This window comes from Corylus avellana, chromosome 5 (assembly GCF_965113065.1).
Source record: "Corylus avellana chromosome 5, dhCorAvel1.hap1.2, whole genome shotgun sequence".
NCBI lineage: Eukaryota > Viridiplantae > Streptophyta > Magnoliopsida > Fagales > Betulaceae > Corylus > Corylus avellana.
The window spans coordinates 27,263,679-27,282,356 of record NC_142494.1 but is presented as its reverse complement, the minus strand read 5'-3'; the positions used below and the strand labels follow the sequence as shown (position 1 = coordinate 27,282,356).

The 18,678-nt window shown below is 36.3% G+C and overlaps 1 protein-coding gene and 2 pseudogenes across 1 annotated transcript; all 3 read right to left on the bottom strand.

Moving 5' to 3' along the window:
* Positions 1-1,901: 1,901 nt before the first annotated feature.
* Positions 1,902-3,511, bottom strand: LOC132182656 (phenolic glucoside malonyltransferase 1 pseudogene; annotated as a pseudogene).
* A 6,251-nt stretch (positions 3,512-9,762) lies between these two features.
* On the bottom strand, positions 9,763-11,422 carry LOC132182637 (phenolic glucoside malonyltransferase 1-like). The gene has a single exon (XM_059595939.2). The coding sequence runs from the start codon at positions 11,334-11,336 to the stop codon at positions 9,966-9,968; it is 1,371 nt and encodes a 456-aa protein (XP_059451922.2). The 5' UTR covers positions 11,337-11,422; the 3' UTR covers positions 9,763-9,965.
* A 1,452-nt stretch (positions 11,423-12,874) lies between these two features.
* LOC132182147 (malonyl-CoA:anthocyanidin 5-O-glucoside-6''-O-malonyltransferase pseudogene) lies at positions 12,875-14,151 on the bottom strand (annotated as a pseudogene).
* Between the last annotated feature and the right edge of the window lie 4,527 nt (positions 14,152-18,678).

Genomic DNA, 18,678 nt, shown 5'->3' with positions numbered 1-18,678 from the left:
AGTTAACAAAAAACCAAGAAGAAAAAAGAGCAGGGCTAGTAATAGCTAAAATAACAATGAGAGCATCCCCTTCAACCGAGATAGGACCCAAACCCATAGAAGCGGCCAAACGAACCACCTAAAGGGCTGCATGAGCTTCACCTTGTAAAACATCAATGCAAACAAGTTTCTGCGTAGTAGGTGCAAAAATGGAACCATTTTCATCATTGATCACCACTGCAACAACTGCAAATGAGCCTCTCACCGCAACATCAAAATTTCCTTTTATCCAACTAGCTACCAAAGGCGTCCAAACAGAAGGAAGAGCAAGATCTCTCCAAGCATTATTATGATGATTGAAGGTATTGGAGATTTGAAGAATCGCTCTACTCAAAGAAGGCTACTTACCTTCATGAATCAACAAATTCTTAGATCTCCAAATAAAATCCATAGTAAGAGAAGCAAAAAGCTAGAATTTGTGCACATCATCCTTAGGAATACCAAGAACAGCCACTGGAGAAAGGAGAGCTATCACCCAATCCGAAATAGGCCTGGAAGAGAAAACCAACAGTAAGAGAGGCCAGGGGGAGCTTCTCCAAAGAATTCTAACCAAATGACAATCCAAGCAAATATGAGAGAGTGATTCCACAAACCTATTATAAAAAGGGCACAGCCAAGTTTCTTGATCATCAAAAACCATAAATAGTACCTGCCGTTAGGCAAAATATAAACTTGATACTTCTGTCCATGTTTTGTCTATTTTGATACATGTCCACGCTACTATTCTTTCAAGACGTGACACCCGCCACCTTAATATATCACAGGCGTGACCTATGATATTTTTGCCACCTCATATGTGAAAATAATAAAACATTACCTGATCTTATACTAAAACAATAAAAAAAGTAAATTAAAAAATTAAAAAAAAAAAAAAAGAAAACAAATCTGGCCAAAATTGGGGGTAGTTGGCCAAAAACACCCGTTAAAAAATTGGACGAAAGTACCAAATTGATATTTCACCTAATGTTAGGTATCATTTGTGACACTTTTTAAAACGAGTAATAATATAATAAGGACTAGAATCATCCCAAATGTGATGTGGTATTTAAAATTACCAACGGATCAAAATTCAATAATGATCATCTCAAATTCAATGGTAATTTTAAATGCTACATCACATTTGAGATGACTCTAAGAGAACTCATCATTACTCTTTTAAGACCAAGACGGAGCCACAAATACTAAAATTGCATTTAACCCTTAATTTTAACTCCAAAATTATTTGTTAAGAGAATGTTTAAAATCTCTAGTGGATCATAGCATTTATGTAAAGTGGTAGTTAAATTAAAATAAAAAATAAAAAATTACACTTTATTCCTCAAACTCTTTACTTCATTTGTAGTTACGTTTTCAAACTTTGACCGACGACAATTGACCCATATGAATTAATGACCATTTTATTTCGAGTCAAATTTGAAAATAACCGTTGATGTGAAATTCGACACACCATTCTACACTAATTTAAAAGAAAACAAAAACAAAAACAAAAGGGGCGAAGCTCCATATCCAGTGGAACCCAAGTTTTCAACTTAACAAGCTCAGACTCTACCAAACAAGATCAGAAACAACAAATTACACGCAAAAAAGAAAAAGAAGAAAAAAAAAAAAAAAAACCCAACTAATTGGCCCCATGTCAGGTTTATGTTAAGCGATTGCGTAACAGACTGAGTAACTTGAGTTTTTATAGGATAAGAAGCAGGATCTTGCTTCTTATTCTTACCTATGGTGCTAAGTTGAGGAAATTAGGGGAAATTAGTATAAGAGATTTAGAGGTTCCTATAGGTCTCTTCCAAACCATGAGTTTGAGAATATAATTTGCATGCATTCTTATTAAACGATCACCTCCTTAAATAGAGGGGACTAAAACTTCTTGGAGTTGAGTTCTAAAACTTGAAATTCAACTCCTACAATTGACACTTACTCATTCACGTTGAATTCAATCTCGTAAGGATTATTTGTAATTTAAACTACTAGAGATAACTCCTAAGACTTGATAACAAGATAACTTGATAAGTATGCACTATTATCTAATGCAATATATCCTAAAAGACTCAAACTAATAGTAAACCTCTGCATAGTCCTCCACGGCACCTCTCATAACACTTTACAGAGCTTCAAGACCTCTGGAAAATAATGAAGCAAAAACTCCCATTTCCTGTTTCTTCAAAGCCAATTCTATTTCAATTCCTCCACCACCATCTCTACTATCCGAAAGACATATCGCTCCTGTTCTATCTATGGAAATCATCCCCACCTTCCTCGGCCTTCCCCACCCAAAATCAGTATTGTAAAGCTCAAACCGAGGTGATCCGGCAATTCCAACAAATCTCTCAGTCTTTATAGCGAATACCATCGGCAGCCAGTTTTCAGCCCCACTCAGGACCCCATCATCCAAACTTGTTATAGCATCGCAGATAGCATTTACGGCAACAACTACCCCATCTTCCCCCAATAGATCATTTCTTTCCGCAACCGGTGTACGACCTCCAATGCAGTTTCCAAAATAAGTCGCAGGGATAGGAGCCTCCATTCGACGTCTGGCGTCCACGTTAATGCCAATAATGAATTTGGCGTCCCTTACTCCTTCAGCCTTGGCCAAGCAAACCCACGTGTAGGCACATGTTATTGTATATGTTGATAATTGAAGTGGCTGTTTTTGTTGATTCTTCTCCTCCAGCATGGTGGTTATCAATTGCCTGAGCTTTTGGATTTTTGCGCGACTCAACTCGAATGTGCCTCGTACAACATCCGGGGGAGTTTTGAGTTCCCATTCCTTTAGGCTCTTGTTGTTTGGGCCGCCATGGTTCATCCACTGGTTCAGGAAGATTCCCTCCAGCCCAGCCGGGTCCTTGATGACCGTCCTGTCGTAGGATGGTGTTAGCTCCGGTACCATTGACAAACCGCCATGTTTGCACAAGTGAGCCCATGATTTCATAAACATGGTTGAACTTTTGCCGTCGAGAACAGCATGGTGTGCGGCGATTCCGATACAAAACCCGCAGTTTGAGAAGATTGTGACTTGCAACGCCAACACCTGGGCTTGCTCATGGGATGTTGGCAAGTGGGGTACGAGGGGATGGTATTCCTCTGCTTCAACAAAGCAATTGTTCCCTGAGAGATGGTAGAAGTCGGCGCTGGACTCAGCAAGAGTGAAGGAAACCGAATCGCCCTCTATGTAGTTGATGATGGGTTTGTGGGAGTCCTTAGGCCAGGTGAGGGTTCCGGCAAGAGGGAGATAGTGTTGGAGGGTGTGGGAGAGCGAGTGTTTGAGATTTGGAAGAATGGAATCCAAAAAGGGTGCGTTTGTAGGAGGGATTTCATAGAAGAAAACTCGCTGGACTGGGGGGCATCTTAGCCAGAATATGTCAAATAAGGTGAGAGGAAGAGAGCTTGGGCTAGCCGAGTCTGGTGATGTTGGTTGCGGCGACACCCGGAAAATCTCGAGTATTTTCACAGAGTTATTGGGTGCCATTAGATCAGGAAGAAGCAAATTAAGAAATGCTCTTGCAAGTAGTCGATCAAATTCCACTCTTGTAAATTAAATTGCTTAGCCTTATGAACACTACCCTTTAAAATGCACTAAATAGAGAAAATAGAGAGATTTTGAAATGGAGAAGATTTTTTCCGTCTATGATGGGCCGGCTAGTACTGCATTTAATTCATCCTTTGCTGTCCGTCAGTTTTAGAAAAAGACGCTCATTTATTGGGCCGGACCACATCTTTTTTGAAAAAAATCACCAGTGACAACCCGGAGTTATCCATCATAAATTGTTGGGCCACATTTGCTAGATTGGATTTGGTTTACATGTTATTATTTTAATAACAGCATGTATACTGTAGTTTAATCAACGGTTAAGATTGAATCTTAAAGTTGACTCATTTTTAGAAGCATTTAATAAGGAAGAGAAAATAAAGAAATATTTTAAAAAATTCAATCTTAACCGTTTATTAAACTACAGCATACGTACATGCTGTTATTAAGTGTTATCTTTATAACAGCATGTAAGCCAAATCTATTCCTATGCCTCAACAAGCAATTATTGTTCCCAGCTGAGAGATATTGGTACAAGTACTCGGCACTGGACTCAGCAAGAGTGAAGGAAACTGAATCGCCCTCTATGTAGTTGATGACGGGTTTGTGGGAGGCCTTAGGCCAGGTGAGGGTTCCTGCAAGAGGGAGATAGTGTTGGAGGGTGAGGGAGAGCGAGTGTTTGAGTTTTGGAAGAATGGAATCCAAAAAGGGTGCGTTGGTTGGAGAGATTTCATGGAAGAAAACTTGCTGGGCTGGGGGGGTTCTTAGCCAGATTATGTCAAATAAGGTGAGAGGAAGAGAGCTTGGGCTAGCCGAGTCTGGTGAGGTTGGTGGCGGCGATACCCTGAAAACCACGAGTATTTTCAATTTTTCACCGAGTTATTGGGTGCCATTAGATCAGGAAGAAGCTCGCTCGCTCAAAGAAATGCTCTTGATCAAATTATTTTGAAAATGTAATTCCAGCTAGCGATTTTTAAATTAAATTGCTCACCCTTCTGAACAATGTCTTTAATGGCTACTCCTGCAATTAATTCGTCCTCGCTGTTCGCCAAGAGACGCTAAATTTTTGCGAGGAGACAATGCTACCCACATCTGACATCTTTAAAGGACGATGGCCCAACAACTCTTTATAAACATCAAGCACGTTGCACCGATCGAGGATAGTCAAAACCAGCATCAGGTAAGATCAGGATTTGTTACAATTTTTTTAAAATTATAAATTAACACATTTTTCAATTAATTATTTCTGTGCTTAAAAACAATATAAATTACATAATTTAAGAATTTAAGATTTCAATGCACAAAATAATGTTGCAGCTGACGGGGATTGGGTTTGAATGATCGAATTAGATCGAGCCGTCCATACTTTTTGTAATTGTTTTAATATTTATACTTGAAATCTCCAATGATCCTGCATGCCCCTAAAAATATAAAAAAGCTTGTCAATATTCAATAATCCTGCACCTTTTTCTACATGTTTCTGATAAATTTGCTTGAACTGCAGTGACCCATTCAATAACCGTTAAAAAATAAAACAACATTTACTCATGATAATTTTACTTGAACTGCGATCCCACCATTAATCTACTTACACTCTAAAATAGAGAAATGATATGAGTCAATAAATTTTTTATATTTAAACTATATTTTTCTGTAAATTTAATATATTAATCATTAGATTTGTGAAGTTCACGATAAGGTATATATAAGTCTACAAATTTAATGATTAATTTGTAAGATGAAACATTTCTCTTTAAAATATATAAAAAATCAGACGTGGAGTGGCGTGGCCGTGTTGGCACCAAGAATTCAATTCCACATCTGTCTTATTATCTTGTCACAACTGGCAATCTGATATATATGGATTTTATAAGCTCTTCTTTTTTTGCTTAAATAGCTTATCTCCATTTAATTTGAAATAGAAATGATTTATTTCCCAGTTTTCTCTATCAACGTGTATGTTGATTTTTTTGTGATTTCAAAAATAGTTATTTAAAAATGTGCAATTTGAAAATATTATTTATTTTTTAAAACACAAGTAATCGTTTGGCAAAATTTCAATTTAAGCCTTTAAAATCGCACTTTAGCATTTAAAATTGTGCGTTTGTGTGTATATATATATATATATTATTCTTGATAGGAATTAGGAATGTCTAATAAATGGATTTTTAATAAATCGCATTGATTCTGCATTTAGTTTATTACTTTTAGCTTCGGGATGAGTTATAAACAAGCATTATTATTTCATTAGTAATTGTGTTGATCAATATTGGCTTTTCCTAACACCGTTGATCAAGCAGCTTACTCTGGAGTGAGAGTGAATGGGCTGACCAAGACCACCGGCCAAGTCTCTGACTTCCATGAATCTCTCTCACCCTTTTACTGTTGAAAAAAAAAAGGGTGAGAGAGATTCCTATTATTGGGTGCCATTAGAGGATCGGAAGAAGGTGCTCCTTTTTGAGCTTCCCACAACCTTTCCTTTTTGTACTTATATACTATTAAATTTATGAGATTCTCATATATTTCTCACAGATTTAACCATGAATTTTACACGTCTCCTCCTTTTACTGAAACTACTGACCGAAAAAGTATTTCTCTTTACAAATTATTATTTCTCCAGAGGTAGGTAGGATGAACCTGAACCTTCGATCACCTCACCATGATCAATGAGTTTGCAAGAGGCTATTGGAAAGGATATATAGTAGGACCCGCGAAAAGCAAAGCTTTAATTTACTCACCATCGATCCCATTGAATCTCGAATCAAAATGATTGTATGCACGAATCATCATTATCATCTACACCTGGTTCCAATCCAAAAATATTTCACTCCAAATCTTCAATTGGCCCCAAACAGATTCTCTCCATTAATTTCAGCCATATATTCAGGCAAAAGGCTCCAAAAATTTAGATAAATTTATCTTTCATCTTTGAAAATGGGAACAATGTGATAACTATAAACCCACATCACCCCATCCTTCTCTCTCCTCATCTCCTGTTACGTGAAGATATTCAACATGAGAGAGAAGAACTCTCTCACTTGTGATAATAGAGAGTCTCGATGAGATTGTATCCACTTGTATTTTGAATTCTACCTTATCTAGATTTGTAATTTGAATTCTAAATTATCTAAGTCTTACGTGATTACTCACAAAACCTCCTGTATAAATATATTCCATTACATCAATAGAAATTATTCAACGTCAAAGTATTTTACAATGATCCTCTTATACATTCAAGAGCACTAAGAATACAATTTCACCTCGAGACATGCTACATATTTTTTTATGATCGATGTCTCTCTATTTTTTTACTTTCTAAAATTATTATTAAATTTGTAAAGTTGACATGTAAAATCCATACGAGGTTACGTATTTAATAATAATTTTAATTTTTTTTAAAAAAAGAAAGTAGAAATGAATCGATTCTCTTTCACCTCATCCTTGTTATCTTGGCAGTTTGCAATATGATATGTATTTTATGAGTTGGTCATTTCAAAACTTTAGAAAGGAGAATACAATGAAATTAGGATCTAGCTGGTCTATATTAATATAATGGGCGGCTTCTACATTAGCAATATAATATATTTCGGTGAAATTCATCAGAAAAAAATATTAAATCTCCTTTTTTTTTATTTTTTTTTATATGTCTGCACAAGAGGGAGGAGGGGAATTCGAACTAGTGACCTTCACTTTATTAGGCATGATTCCGATGGATTGATCTACTTCTTGAAAACATATACCTCCTTAAATACATACGGAAGTTCCGCACCTTGTGCATTCTTTGTACGGAACCTTCCCTTGGAATACATCAATTAAAAGTTTAAAACCTTTCACAGCCCAGTCTTGGTGGGTAAAGAGCAAGAATATAACTGACATGAGTCACATGACATATCTTGGTGGATTAGGCCCAGTCCGTACGTGGGACCTTTCCCAAATCATAGAACCGACACTGGGCTACTTGCCCCCACCCCAAAAATGAATTGGGCCAGCTTCACGTCAAATTTCAACATGAAAAATGATCATTTTTTGAAAAAAAAAAAAAAAAAAGGTCGAGCCTGAAGAATTTCAACATGAAAAATGATCAATTTGAGATTGGTGAAATTTTGACTGATCTATCTTTAAAAGGGTGAATTAGGTTGCAAATAAGCCTATAAACCATCCGAATAATTTTTTTATTTTTTTAAAAAATTCAAAGTGGGGAGAGGAAATGCGGAAATTAGATGAAAAGTAAAAACAAGGGTCGGGCAGCCCTAACAAGAGCATTAAAACAACCAGAAATCAATACAACAAACCTAAAAACGACTTTATAATTATCTAAATTGAATGAATGGTTGATAAGAAAGATGCATCTTTATCAAATTTCTACCTGAATATTCACCCAACTCAGTTGTTGATTCTTCCACAGTAAATGATATAATAAAAATAGATAAAACGTTGAAGTTAGCAAAAAATTCATATATATATATGCATGGTCATAGTGCAGTCAATGTTTTTGTTAAATTTATAGATATGAGAAGATGAGCTTGGTTTTTGCCATGGCAATTATGTGAAACATGAGAACTTTCTCTTTTTTCCATTGCAATTATAGAGCTTCCATGCCTTTTTAATGTCGGGAATTCCATGGAAGAGATGATAAAGAAAAAGGAAAAGCTCCAACATGCCTGCGAAAGTGAAAGCTTCATCCCTCGCTAGAATTGAGTGCTAAGTAGCTGCAATCCTGTAAGGGTGATTTCATATAATTAACTACTAATTCCCGATTATCTAAATTTTTGTTTCTTTTTCTATTTTATCTAAAAATATATTTTTTCTATTTCCTTCTCAAGTTATCCTTGCCCGTTAAACATCTAGTTATTAACACAGTTACCCCAAGGACATAATCTTCTCATGGATACCCTGCACAAGAAATGCGCTTACTAGCTGAAGTTTGACTTATAGTTGTTAAACAAACCTCATAAATTGCTTACTAACAATCAATTAAAAAATATTTCTCTTTAAAATTAGGAGGATCCAGTAGAGGGGGGGGGGGGGGGGGGGGGGGGGGGGGGGAGTAGAGAGAGAGTAGCTAGAATCTCACCTAAGCCAGTTGCCTAGAAATAACAGAGCTGTTAGCCTTGTAGTGCTTGGTGAAATCAATCAGTTTCTTAGCTAACGAAAGCCACAGACTGATGTGAAAAGCAGTCCAAGTGTATGATATTGCAAAAATGATCAGATCGAACTTCTGTAAGTGCTTAAGCAGTTCTCCATACCATAGGATGAACTAGTCACCCAACATGAAACAGTAGTGATAGTGACATAAAGAACTATGAATAAATGCTCTTCTATTCAATATACAATAATTGATGCCAACTTGTACTTCAGGGGCATCTCACTAACAATTTTACATACACCCAATTGACAGTGAAGCAAATGACATACTTGCATGGAGGTCACTGAGGTCATCACACCATTACAATCAGGCCGGCTTAGCACACTTGAATCTTGATAGAATCTATGGACCGATTCTGGTGAGTGGTGAAGAATATGGTAGTACTGCTCGACAAAAGCGTTTCCAACCAATTGAGCAGTGGGAGCAGCAGCAGCAGGATTTTCAGTTTGCAAAGCCACACACACACACACACACACATATATATATATATATATATTATTCCTGATAGGAATTAGGAATGTGTAATAAATGGATTTTTAATAAATCGCATTGATTCTTCATTTAGTTTATTACTTTCAGCTTCAGGATGAGTTATAAACAAGCATTATTATTTCATCAGTAATTGTGTTGATCAATATTGGTTTTTCCTAACACCGTTGATCAAGCTAATTACTCTGTAGTGAGAGTGACTGGGCTGACCAAGACCACCCCAAAACAGATTCTCTCCATTTCAGCCATATATTCAGGCAAAAGGCTCCAAAAATTTAGATAAAATAGTCTTTCTCTCACCTCATGTTACACGTGAAGATATTCAACATGAGACGAATTCTCCCACTTGTAATAATAGAGAGTCTAGATAAGATTGTATCTATGGATAGCTTCTAGATATATGTGAATTAATAGAAGTTCTTCGATCCACTTGTATTTTGAATTCTAGATTATCTAAGTCTTACACGATTACTCACAAAATCTCTGGTATAAATATATTCCATACGAATATATTTAGGTTTTCAAACTTTGACCAAGGGCAATTGGTCAATACGAATTAATTACCATTTTATTCCTCGACCTACCATTTTGCGCCGATTGAAAAGAAAACAAAAACAAAAGGGGCGAAGCTCCATATCCAGTGGAACCCAAGTTTTCAACTCAACAAGCTCAGACTATACCAAACAAGATCAGAAACAACAAATTAAACTAAAAAAACAAACTTCCAGACTCTATAGCCCTACAAGGATTAATGCGACTTTAAAGAGCTTCAAGACCTCTGGAAAATAATGAAGCAAAAACTTCCATTTCCTGTTTCTTCAAAGCCAATCCTATTTCAATTCCTCCACCACCATCTCTACTATCCGAAAGACATATCGCTCCTGTTCTATCTATGGAAATCATCTCCACCTTCCTCGGCCTTCCCCACCCAAAATCAGTATTGTAAAGCTCAAACCGAGGTGATCCGGCAATCCCAACCAATCTGTCAGTCTTTACAGCGAATACCATCGGCAGCCAGTTTTCAGCCCCACTCAGGACCCCATCATCCAAACTTGTTATAGCTTCACGGATAGCATTTACGGCAACAACTACCCCATCTTCCCCCAATAGCTCATTTCTTTCCGCAACCGGTGCACGAGCTCCAGTGCAGTTTCCAAAATAAGTCGCAGGGATAGGAGCCTCCGTTCGACCTCTGGCGTCCACGTTAAGGGCAATAATGAATTTGGCGTCCCTTACTCCTTCAGCCTTGGCCAAGCAAACCCACGTGTAGGCACATGTAATTGTATATGTTGATAATTGAAGTGGCTGTTTTTGTTGATTCTTCTCCTCCAGCATGGTGGTTATCAATTGCCTGAGCTTTTGGATTTTTGCGCGACTCAACTCGAATGTGCCTCGTACAACATCCGGGGGAGTTTTGAGTTCCCATACCTTTAGGCTCTTGTTGTTTGGGCCGCCGCCATGGTTCATCCAATGGTTCAGGAAGATTCCCTCCAGCCCAGCCGGGTCCTTGATGACCGTCCTGTCGTAGGATGGTGTTAGCTCCGGTACCATTGACAAACCGCCATGTTTGCACAAGTGAGCCCACGATTTCATAAACGTGGTTGAACTTTTTCCGTCGAGAACAGCATGGTGTGCGGCGATTCCGATACAAAACCTGCAGTTTGAGAAGATTGTGACTTGCAACGCCAACACCTGGGCTTGCTCATGGGATGTTGGCAAGTGGGGTACGAGGGGATGGTATTCCTCTGCTTCAACAAAGCAATTGTTCCCTGAGAGATGGTAGAAGTCGGCGCTGGACTCAGCAAGAGTGAAGGAAACCGAATCGCCCTCTATGTAGTTGATGATGGGTTTGTGGGAGTCCTTAGGCCAGGTGAGGGTTCCGGCAAGAGGGAGATAGTGTTGGAGGGTGAGGGAGAGCGAGTGTTTGAGTTTTGGAAGAATGGAATCCAAAAAGGGTGCGTTTGTAGGAGGGATTTCATAGAAGAAAACTCGCTGGACAGGGGGGAATCTTAGCCAGAGTATGTCAAATAAGGTGAAAGGAAGAGAGCTCGGGCTGGCCGAGTCTGGTGAGGTTGGTGGCGGCGACACCCGGAAAACGTCGACTACTTTCACCGAGTTATTGGGTGCCATTGATCGCTCAAAGAAATGCTCTTGCAAGTAGTCGATCAAATTATTTTGAAAATATAATTCCACTCTTGTAAGTAAGCGATTTTTAAATTAAATTGCTTACCCTTATGAAAAATGTCAATGATAGCCATATAAATAGTACATGTAGAAAAAAAAAAAAAAAAAAAAAAAAAAAAAAAAAAGTAGTACAGTTAATTCGTCCTTGCTGTGTGTCGGGTGTCCCTTCCATACTGCTCAGTTATTCCCTTTGAACTTGTACTGTAATGCAATAGTGGGTCGTAAAGCAAAATGTTTGACAATTTTAGAAAGAGACGATAATTTATTGGGAGGATAGAGTGCTGTCCACATCTTTACTGCAAAACTTCCATGAAGGAAGGATGATGGGCACATGATAGCTGGGGTGATCCAACCTCTTACATGAATCATTGAGAATAGTCAAAATACAACAACTTACGTCTACCTAATAAAGGGCCATGATACTAAGATCGCCGCCGTACATAAAAAGTCATACACGCTAGACTTTTTTTATTTTTTTTTAATAATTATATTTTCCTAGTGTGCATCACGCCGGGCGTGATGTTTAACAACACCCGCAAGTACATGTGGAAGAATACTGGTAGAAAAATCTACCACCCACAATTGTTTATTTGGTAAATGTAATGCAAGTTTTGCTAAACTATCAGCCCCCTCATTGGCTTTGTGTGGAACATGCTTCACCTGTCATTCTTGGAACTGCTCCAACTGTAGGGGTGGACCATTTTTTTAAAAAAAATAACATCAAAATATTTTAATTTTTTCAATTTTTATATTACATCATTTACTATTTTTTATTATTCAAATAAAAAAAATCACTACAAATCAAAATTTTTTCACTTTTTTCACTTTTTTATACTAAACATTCTTATTTTTTTTTTTTTCACATCCGTCTATATCAATTATAGTGTCTAAGCCAACCCATTTACCAAACACCACGGTTATGGGATGGGGTCCCTGACAACCCCAACCCAAAAAAAAACCCTTAAGAAAAAAATAAATAAATAAAAAAACATGTAATGGCCCTTCCGAAAATTAGTGTTCAACCCCCAAAAAATTTTCGTCCCTAAAAATTTGTTCCCATCCCTCATTTAGTCATTTCTTTTTCTTTTTATTTTATTCCTCTCCTCTCCCCATCTCCCATCTTTCATCTTTTCTTATTTATTTTAGGGTTAAATGCTAAATTGCCCCCTTAAGGTTTCAGCTCTTTATTTTTTGCCCCTCAAAGTTTCATTTGGATCACAAGAAGTATCTGTGATTTTCTTAAAGACCAAAATGATACCTCTATTAAAAATTCATTCAAAACTTAATGAAATGGTACGTCAGCACCACTCATATGTCCTAAAAAAAAATAAAAAGATTAAAAAAATTATATATATTTTTTTAAAAAAAAATTGGGGGTGGCCACAAGGAGCCTAGGGTGGTGGAAACCACCCCCATACGTCTGAGCATGTTAAACCCCTCAGGGGAAGATTCAATGTTGCTCATCGCTCTGTCAATGTTTCATGTTAAACCCACGTGTAGGTACATGTTATTGTATAAGTTGATAATTGAAGTAGTGGTTGTTTTTGTTGATTCTTCTCCTCCAGCATGGTGGTTATCAATTGCTTGAGCTTTTGGACTTTTGCACAACTCAACTCGAATTGCCTCGTACAATATCTGGGGGAGTTTTGAGTTCCCATACCTTTAGGCTCTTGTTGTTTGGGCCGCCATGGTTCATCCAATGGTTCAGGAAGATTCCCTCCAACCCAGCCAAGTCCTTGGTGACCGCCCTGTCGTAGGATGGTGTTAGCTCTGTTGCCAAGGACAAACCGCCATGTTTGCACAAGTGAGCCCATGATTTCATAAACATGGTTGAACTTTTGCCATCGAGAACGGAATGGTGTGCGGTGATTTCGATACAAAACCCACAGTTTTTGAAGATTGTGACTTGCTTGCAACGACAACACCGGGGCTTGCTCATGGGATGTTGGCAAGTGTGGTACGAGGGAATGGTATTCCTCTGCTTCAACAAAGCAATTGTTCCCTGAGAGATGGTAGAAGTCGGCACTAGACTCGACAAGAGTGAAGGAAACTGAATCGCCCTCTTTGTAGTTGATGATGGGTTTGTGAGAGATCCTTAGGCCAAGTGAGGGTACCGGCAAGAGGGAGATAGTGTTGGAGGATAAGGGAGAGCAAGTGTTGAGTTTTGGAAGAATGGAATCTGTTGGAATTGGTTGCTCATATTAATACTAGTGGAAGGCTAAGTAGACGGGAGTGGAGTAAACGTCGTAGGAGTCTACTAGCCCATGGGTGTAATTAAGTTTACGGGAGAACGATTAGGTTGTAGGGGTGCGGGGGCAACGCCCCTGCGGTACGGTACGGGGTATTTTGGGAATTTCTTTAATAAGTCTGTACAATTAGGGTTTAGGTTTTTTTTTTTTCTATATATATGTATGATGTAACCTTGAATCATTAAGAGTAAAAATACAGCCGCCTCTCTATGGACGTGGGCAAATTGCCGAACCACATAAATCTGTATGTCAACTCTCTCTCTCTCTTAATCTCTCTTTTTTCGATTCTTTATTGTTGATCAATTATTGTGCACGTAACCACAGAATCCAAGAAGTGTGCGTTTGTAGGAGGGATTTCATAGAAGAAAACTCGCTGGACTGGGGGGAATCTTAGCCAGAGTATGTCAAATAAGGTGAGAGGAAGAGAGCTTGGGATGGCGCAAGTCCGGTGAGGTTGGTGGCGGCGACACCAGGGAAACCTCAAGTATTTTCACTGAGTTATTGAGTGCCATTAGAGGATCGGAAGACACTCAAAGTAGTGCTCCTTTTTGAGCTTCCCGCAACCTTTCCTTTTTGTACTCGAGAGATATCTATATATATAGACCATCAGCAATGTGTGGTTGACCTATAAGTTTTGGCAAACATTCACATTGTTTGTGGATAAGTCATTGGACATCTTTATAAAGAATAAACAATTATCTTTTATGAAATTGGTTTTATGAGATGAGTTAGGTCTACGAATTTTTTCATAGTATTAGAGCTTACTACAAAACAAATGAGGCCCATACTATTTACCTCCTAACAATGAGCAAGAAAAATATCTGTTTGCACATGAGAGAGAGTATTAAGAAATATTCTCACATTACCTGTGAACAAGATCTTGAACATCTTTATAAAGAATGAACAACCATTTTTTTATTAAACCGATTTTATAAAATGAGTTAAGTCCACAAATTTTTTCAAGAAGTTGAATCATCACAAGATGGTTGCAACTTGCAAGAAGCTGTTAAAAAGGATAGTACGACCCGCGAAAAGTAAAGCTTTTACTTACCATCCCATTGAATTTGTAGAATCATCTGCACCTAACATTTCACTTCAAATCTTCAATTGATTCGAAATGGATTCTCTCCATTTCAGCCTTATATTCAGGCAAAAGGGTCCAAAAGTTTAGATAAAATTGTCTCTGACCTTTGAAAAATGGGCCAATGACCTGCACCTCTTCCTTTCATTCAATAATCCTAAAAAATGAAAAGAAGACCCTTTTTTTTTCCACATGTTTCTGAGAAATTTGCTTCAACTGTAGTCACTAAGTGGCAGAGCCAGTACTTTAATTATTATTTTAGAAAATATAAATATAACATACAATTTAGTTATTATTTAAAGCTTAATCAATGTAAAAGATTTATTACAAATTTACGTACTTGAAACTTTTTTTAAAAAGAAAATTAGGAAAAAAAGTAAGTTGAATTGTTTAAGGTTTGAACGTTGAATTTAGAAGAATTTGCAAATTGTTAATGACTTCTCATTCTCTAATTTGTCAAATAGGCAAATTGCAGTTTAGCACTCAGTATTAATTACAGGTTAATCGTTATTTATTTATTTTTTAATTTTGAAATAAAGAGTAGCTGTGTTTTAAATATATAACTAGATTACTAATGGCATGTTGGGTTTTTGAAAAACAACCACCCAAAAATAGTATAAAGACGAACTGATAAATGTATTTTCAAAAATGGTTAAATCATTATTATCGAAAACAGCATGTTTTCAAACATAGAACATCAATATGATAAGTTTAGATAAAACAAAGACACTTAGTAGAAAAAAATAAAAATAAAAATAAAAAATAAAACAAAACTACTGAAAATGGATCTTTGTAAGTTGTAGCTACTTTTTTTATGCTCTGAAAACAATTTTAAAAAATAATTTTAAGGGAAACTTAGCTAAATAGATCCTACGCACTACTAGGTGTAAGCTTTGAATTAGAAAAGTCAAATCAATTGTTTAAGAATATGAAATATGATTTGCAGTTTGAAAGTTTCACACCTTGTATCAAACAAAGCGCCTAAAGCTAAGCTAGTAGGTGTCGTGTGACTTAAAGACTTAAAAGTCATGTTTATGAATATTAGTAAAACGGCGCGTATTATACCGCTTAAACGGAGTGTTTTGTTAAAAAATAAAAAACTTCATCTTCAACTTTCGTTCTTTGTCTTCAACATTCATCTATACTTTAACCTAATTGTTAAACCACATGAACAGAAAGAAAATCAAGCCATCGAGTCATAAATCCTGGTGCTCTTAAAAGATATTTGTTCCCTTATAGATAAATAAGGGTGCGCAACTAAGGCATTCTAAAAAATTCTACCAGAAAGTAAGGGGATTTTTGGGAGGTGAGGGGAGGCATTTGACCCCTCTCAACCCCCCTCTCCCTCTCTCTGCCCCCTGACCGCAGTGACCCTTTCAATAATCACAAAAAATAAAACAACTTTTACTTGAATCGCATGTCATCCCACCATCCACTAACCCTATTAAAATATATAAATTATCAAAAGATGAAGGGGGGAGGGGGGCGACGGGGTGTGGTCGTGCCAACACTAAAAATACAATTTCACCTCGAGACATGCTACGTATGTTTTCATGATGTTTCTCCCATTTTTTTACTTTCTAAAATTATTATTAAATTTGTAAAGTTCACATGTAGAATTCATACGAGGTTACGCATTTAATAATATTTTTAAATTTAAAAAAGAAGAAATGAATCGATTCTCTTTCACCTTAGCCTTGTTATCTTGTCACACACTACAAAAATTCAAGGGTTTAATGGCATTTAAAAAGTGACTTTTTTAGAAAATGTCATTAAATTGTGACTTTTTTACTGTTCAAATGTCACTATTCATAAAATAGTAACGTTTGAATAGTGTTATTGTTTACACATTACTAATCGCTAATGTATAAATAGTAATTACTATTCACATGTCACTAATCACGCGTGAATAGTGATGTATAAACAGTAAAACGTATCAAAATTTGAAAATATTGGTGCCCAAAATTTACGTTTAAAACAACCATTTACAGTAAAAAACAATAAAAAAATTCCACTTTCACCCAACACGGATAAAACTTTTTTTTTTTTTTGTTAAAAAAAAATTAAAATATTTATTATATATATTTTGGTAAAAATTATTATTTTTTTTTATAATTTTTTAAAAGGTAGTGACATTTGAATAGTGCAAACTGCAAAACGACACATTTATAAGGTGCCGTGCACTATTCAAACGACACCATTTGAATAGTGACATTTTGCTGGAAATGTCACCAAATAGTGTCGTTTTTCATTGTTCAAACGACACTAGCCCATTTCTAGTCTACTTTTTGCCATTTTGAAAAGGTCACTATTTGAATGTCACTAACTATTTAATGACGTTTTTTTTTTTTTGCCCAAAAAGGTCATTATATGTAAGTCACAAAACCAAGGAATTTTTGCAATATGATATGTAGTTTATGTGTTAGTGATCCATTTCAAAACTTTAGACACAAGAATACAATGAAATTAGGATCTGGTCTATATTAATATAATGAGCGGCTTCTACATTAGCAATATAATATATTTCGGTGAATAGAAGCACCCATGAAACCAACATCTCTCTAAATTGTATATTTGTATTACTAAGAAGAAAAAAAAAAAGATTCAACCATGGCTGATTTGCAAGGCTACATCGTACTTTCTCTCTTATGGCTAGTCTCCAATAGGCCTACAAAACGAGCGTATCAGTCCTCGAGAAACATCTATAAAATAGGATAAAGTGTAACTTAAAGTCTTGACATTTTTGGGCTACCAAATCCTCTACCCTTAAAACAACCGTTAAGCAGAAAAAAATAAAAAATAAAAAATAAAATCATTCGCAATATACACACAATTCCGAGCTATACGAGCCTTAATTCCCTGGAATACATAAAGAATTAAAACCCTTGACAGCCCAAGTTAAGGAGTTAATGTAGTATTTAACAAAATTAAAGGATAATAAACAAAAATACAAAAGCATTTTGCTTTCGTAGTCCAGTTGTCACATTTCTCTGTGATCCAGCCCAGTCTTGCTGGGTGAAGATTATTAATATATCATGACACGACATATCTTGGTGGATTAGGCCCAGTCCGTACGTGGGACATTTCCCAAATCATAGAACCGACACTGGGCTACTTGCCCCCACCCCAAAAATGGATTGGGCCAGCTTCACATCAAATTTCAACATGAAAAATGATCAATTTGACTAATCTATCTTTAAAAGGGTGAATTAGGTTGCAAATAAGCCTATAAACTACAAGGGTCGGGCAGCCCTAACAAGAGAATTAAAACAACCAGAAATCAATACAACAAACCTAAAAATGACTTTATAATTATCTAAATTGAATGAATGGTTGATAAGAAAAATGTCTCTTTATCAAATTTTTGCCCGAATATTCACCCAACTCAGTTGTTGAATCTTCCACAGTAAATGATATAACAAAAACAAGTAAAACGTTGAAGTTACCAATAAAATCATATATATATATATATATATATATATATATATATATATATAAAGGCAATATATATATTATATGCATGGTTACAGAGCAGTCAATGCTTTTGTTGAATTTATAGACATGAGAGATGAGCTTCTTTTTAGCCCCGGCAATTTTGTGATACATGAGAACTTTCTCTTTTTTCCATTGCAATTATAGAGCTTCCATGCCTTTTTAATGTTGGAGGTTCCATGGAAGAGATGATAAAGAAAAAAGAAAAGCTCAAACACGCCTGCGAAAGTGAAAGCTTCATCCCTCTCTAGAATTGAGTGCTAGGTAGCTGCAATCCTATTAGGGTGATTTCATACAACCAACAACTAATTCCCGATTATCTAAATTTTTGTTCCTTTTTCTATTTTATCTAAAAATATATTTCAAAAACACCATATATACTACTCTCTAAATATTTATCTACTCTATTAAATCATCTTTAATTTTTAATAATTTTATTTTCATTTTTTTTAAAAAAAAAATTTAA

Bases quoted from the DNA above. Each gene is read 5' to 3' on its own strand.
- LOC132182637 (XM_059595939.2), bottom strand. From the start codon at position 11,336: ATGGCACCCAATAACTCGGTGAAAGTAGTCGACGTTTTCCGGGTGTCG.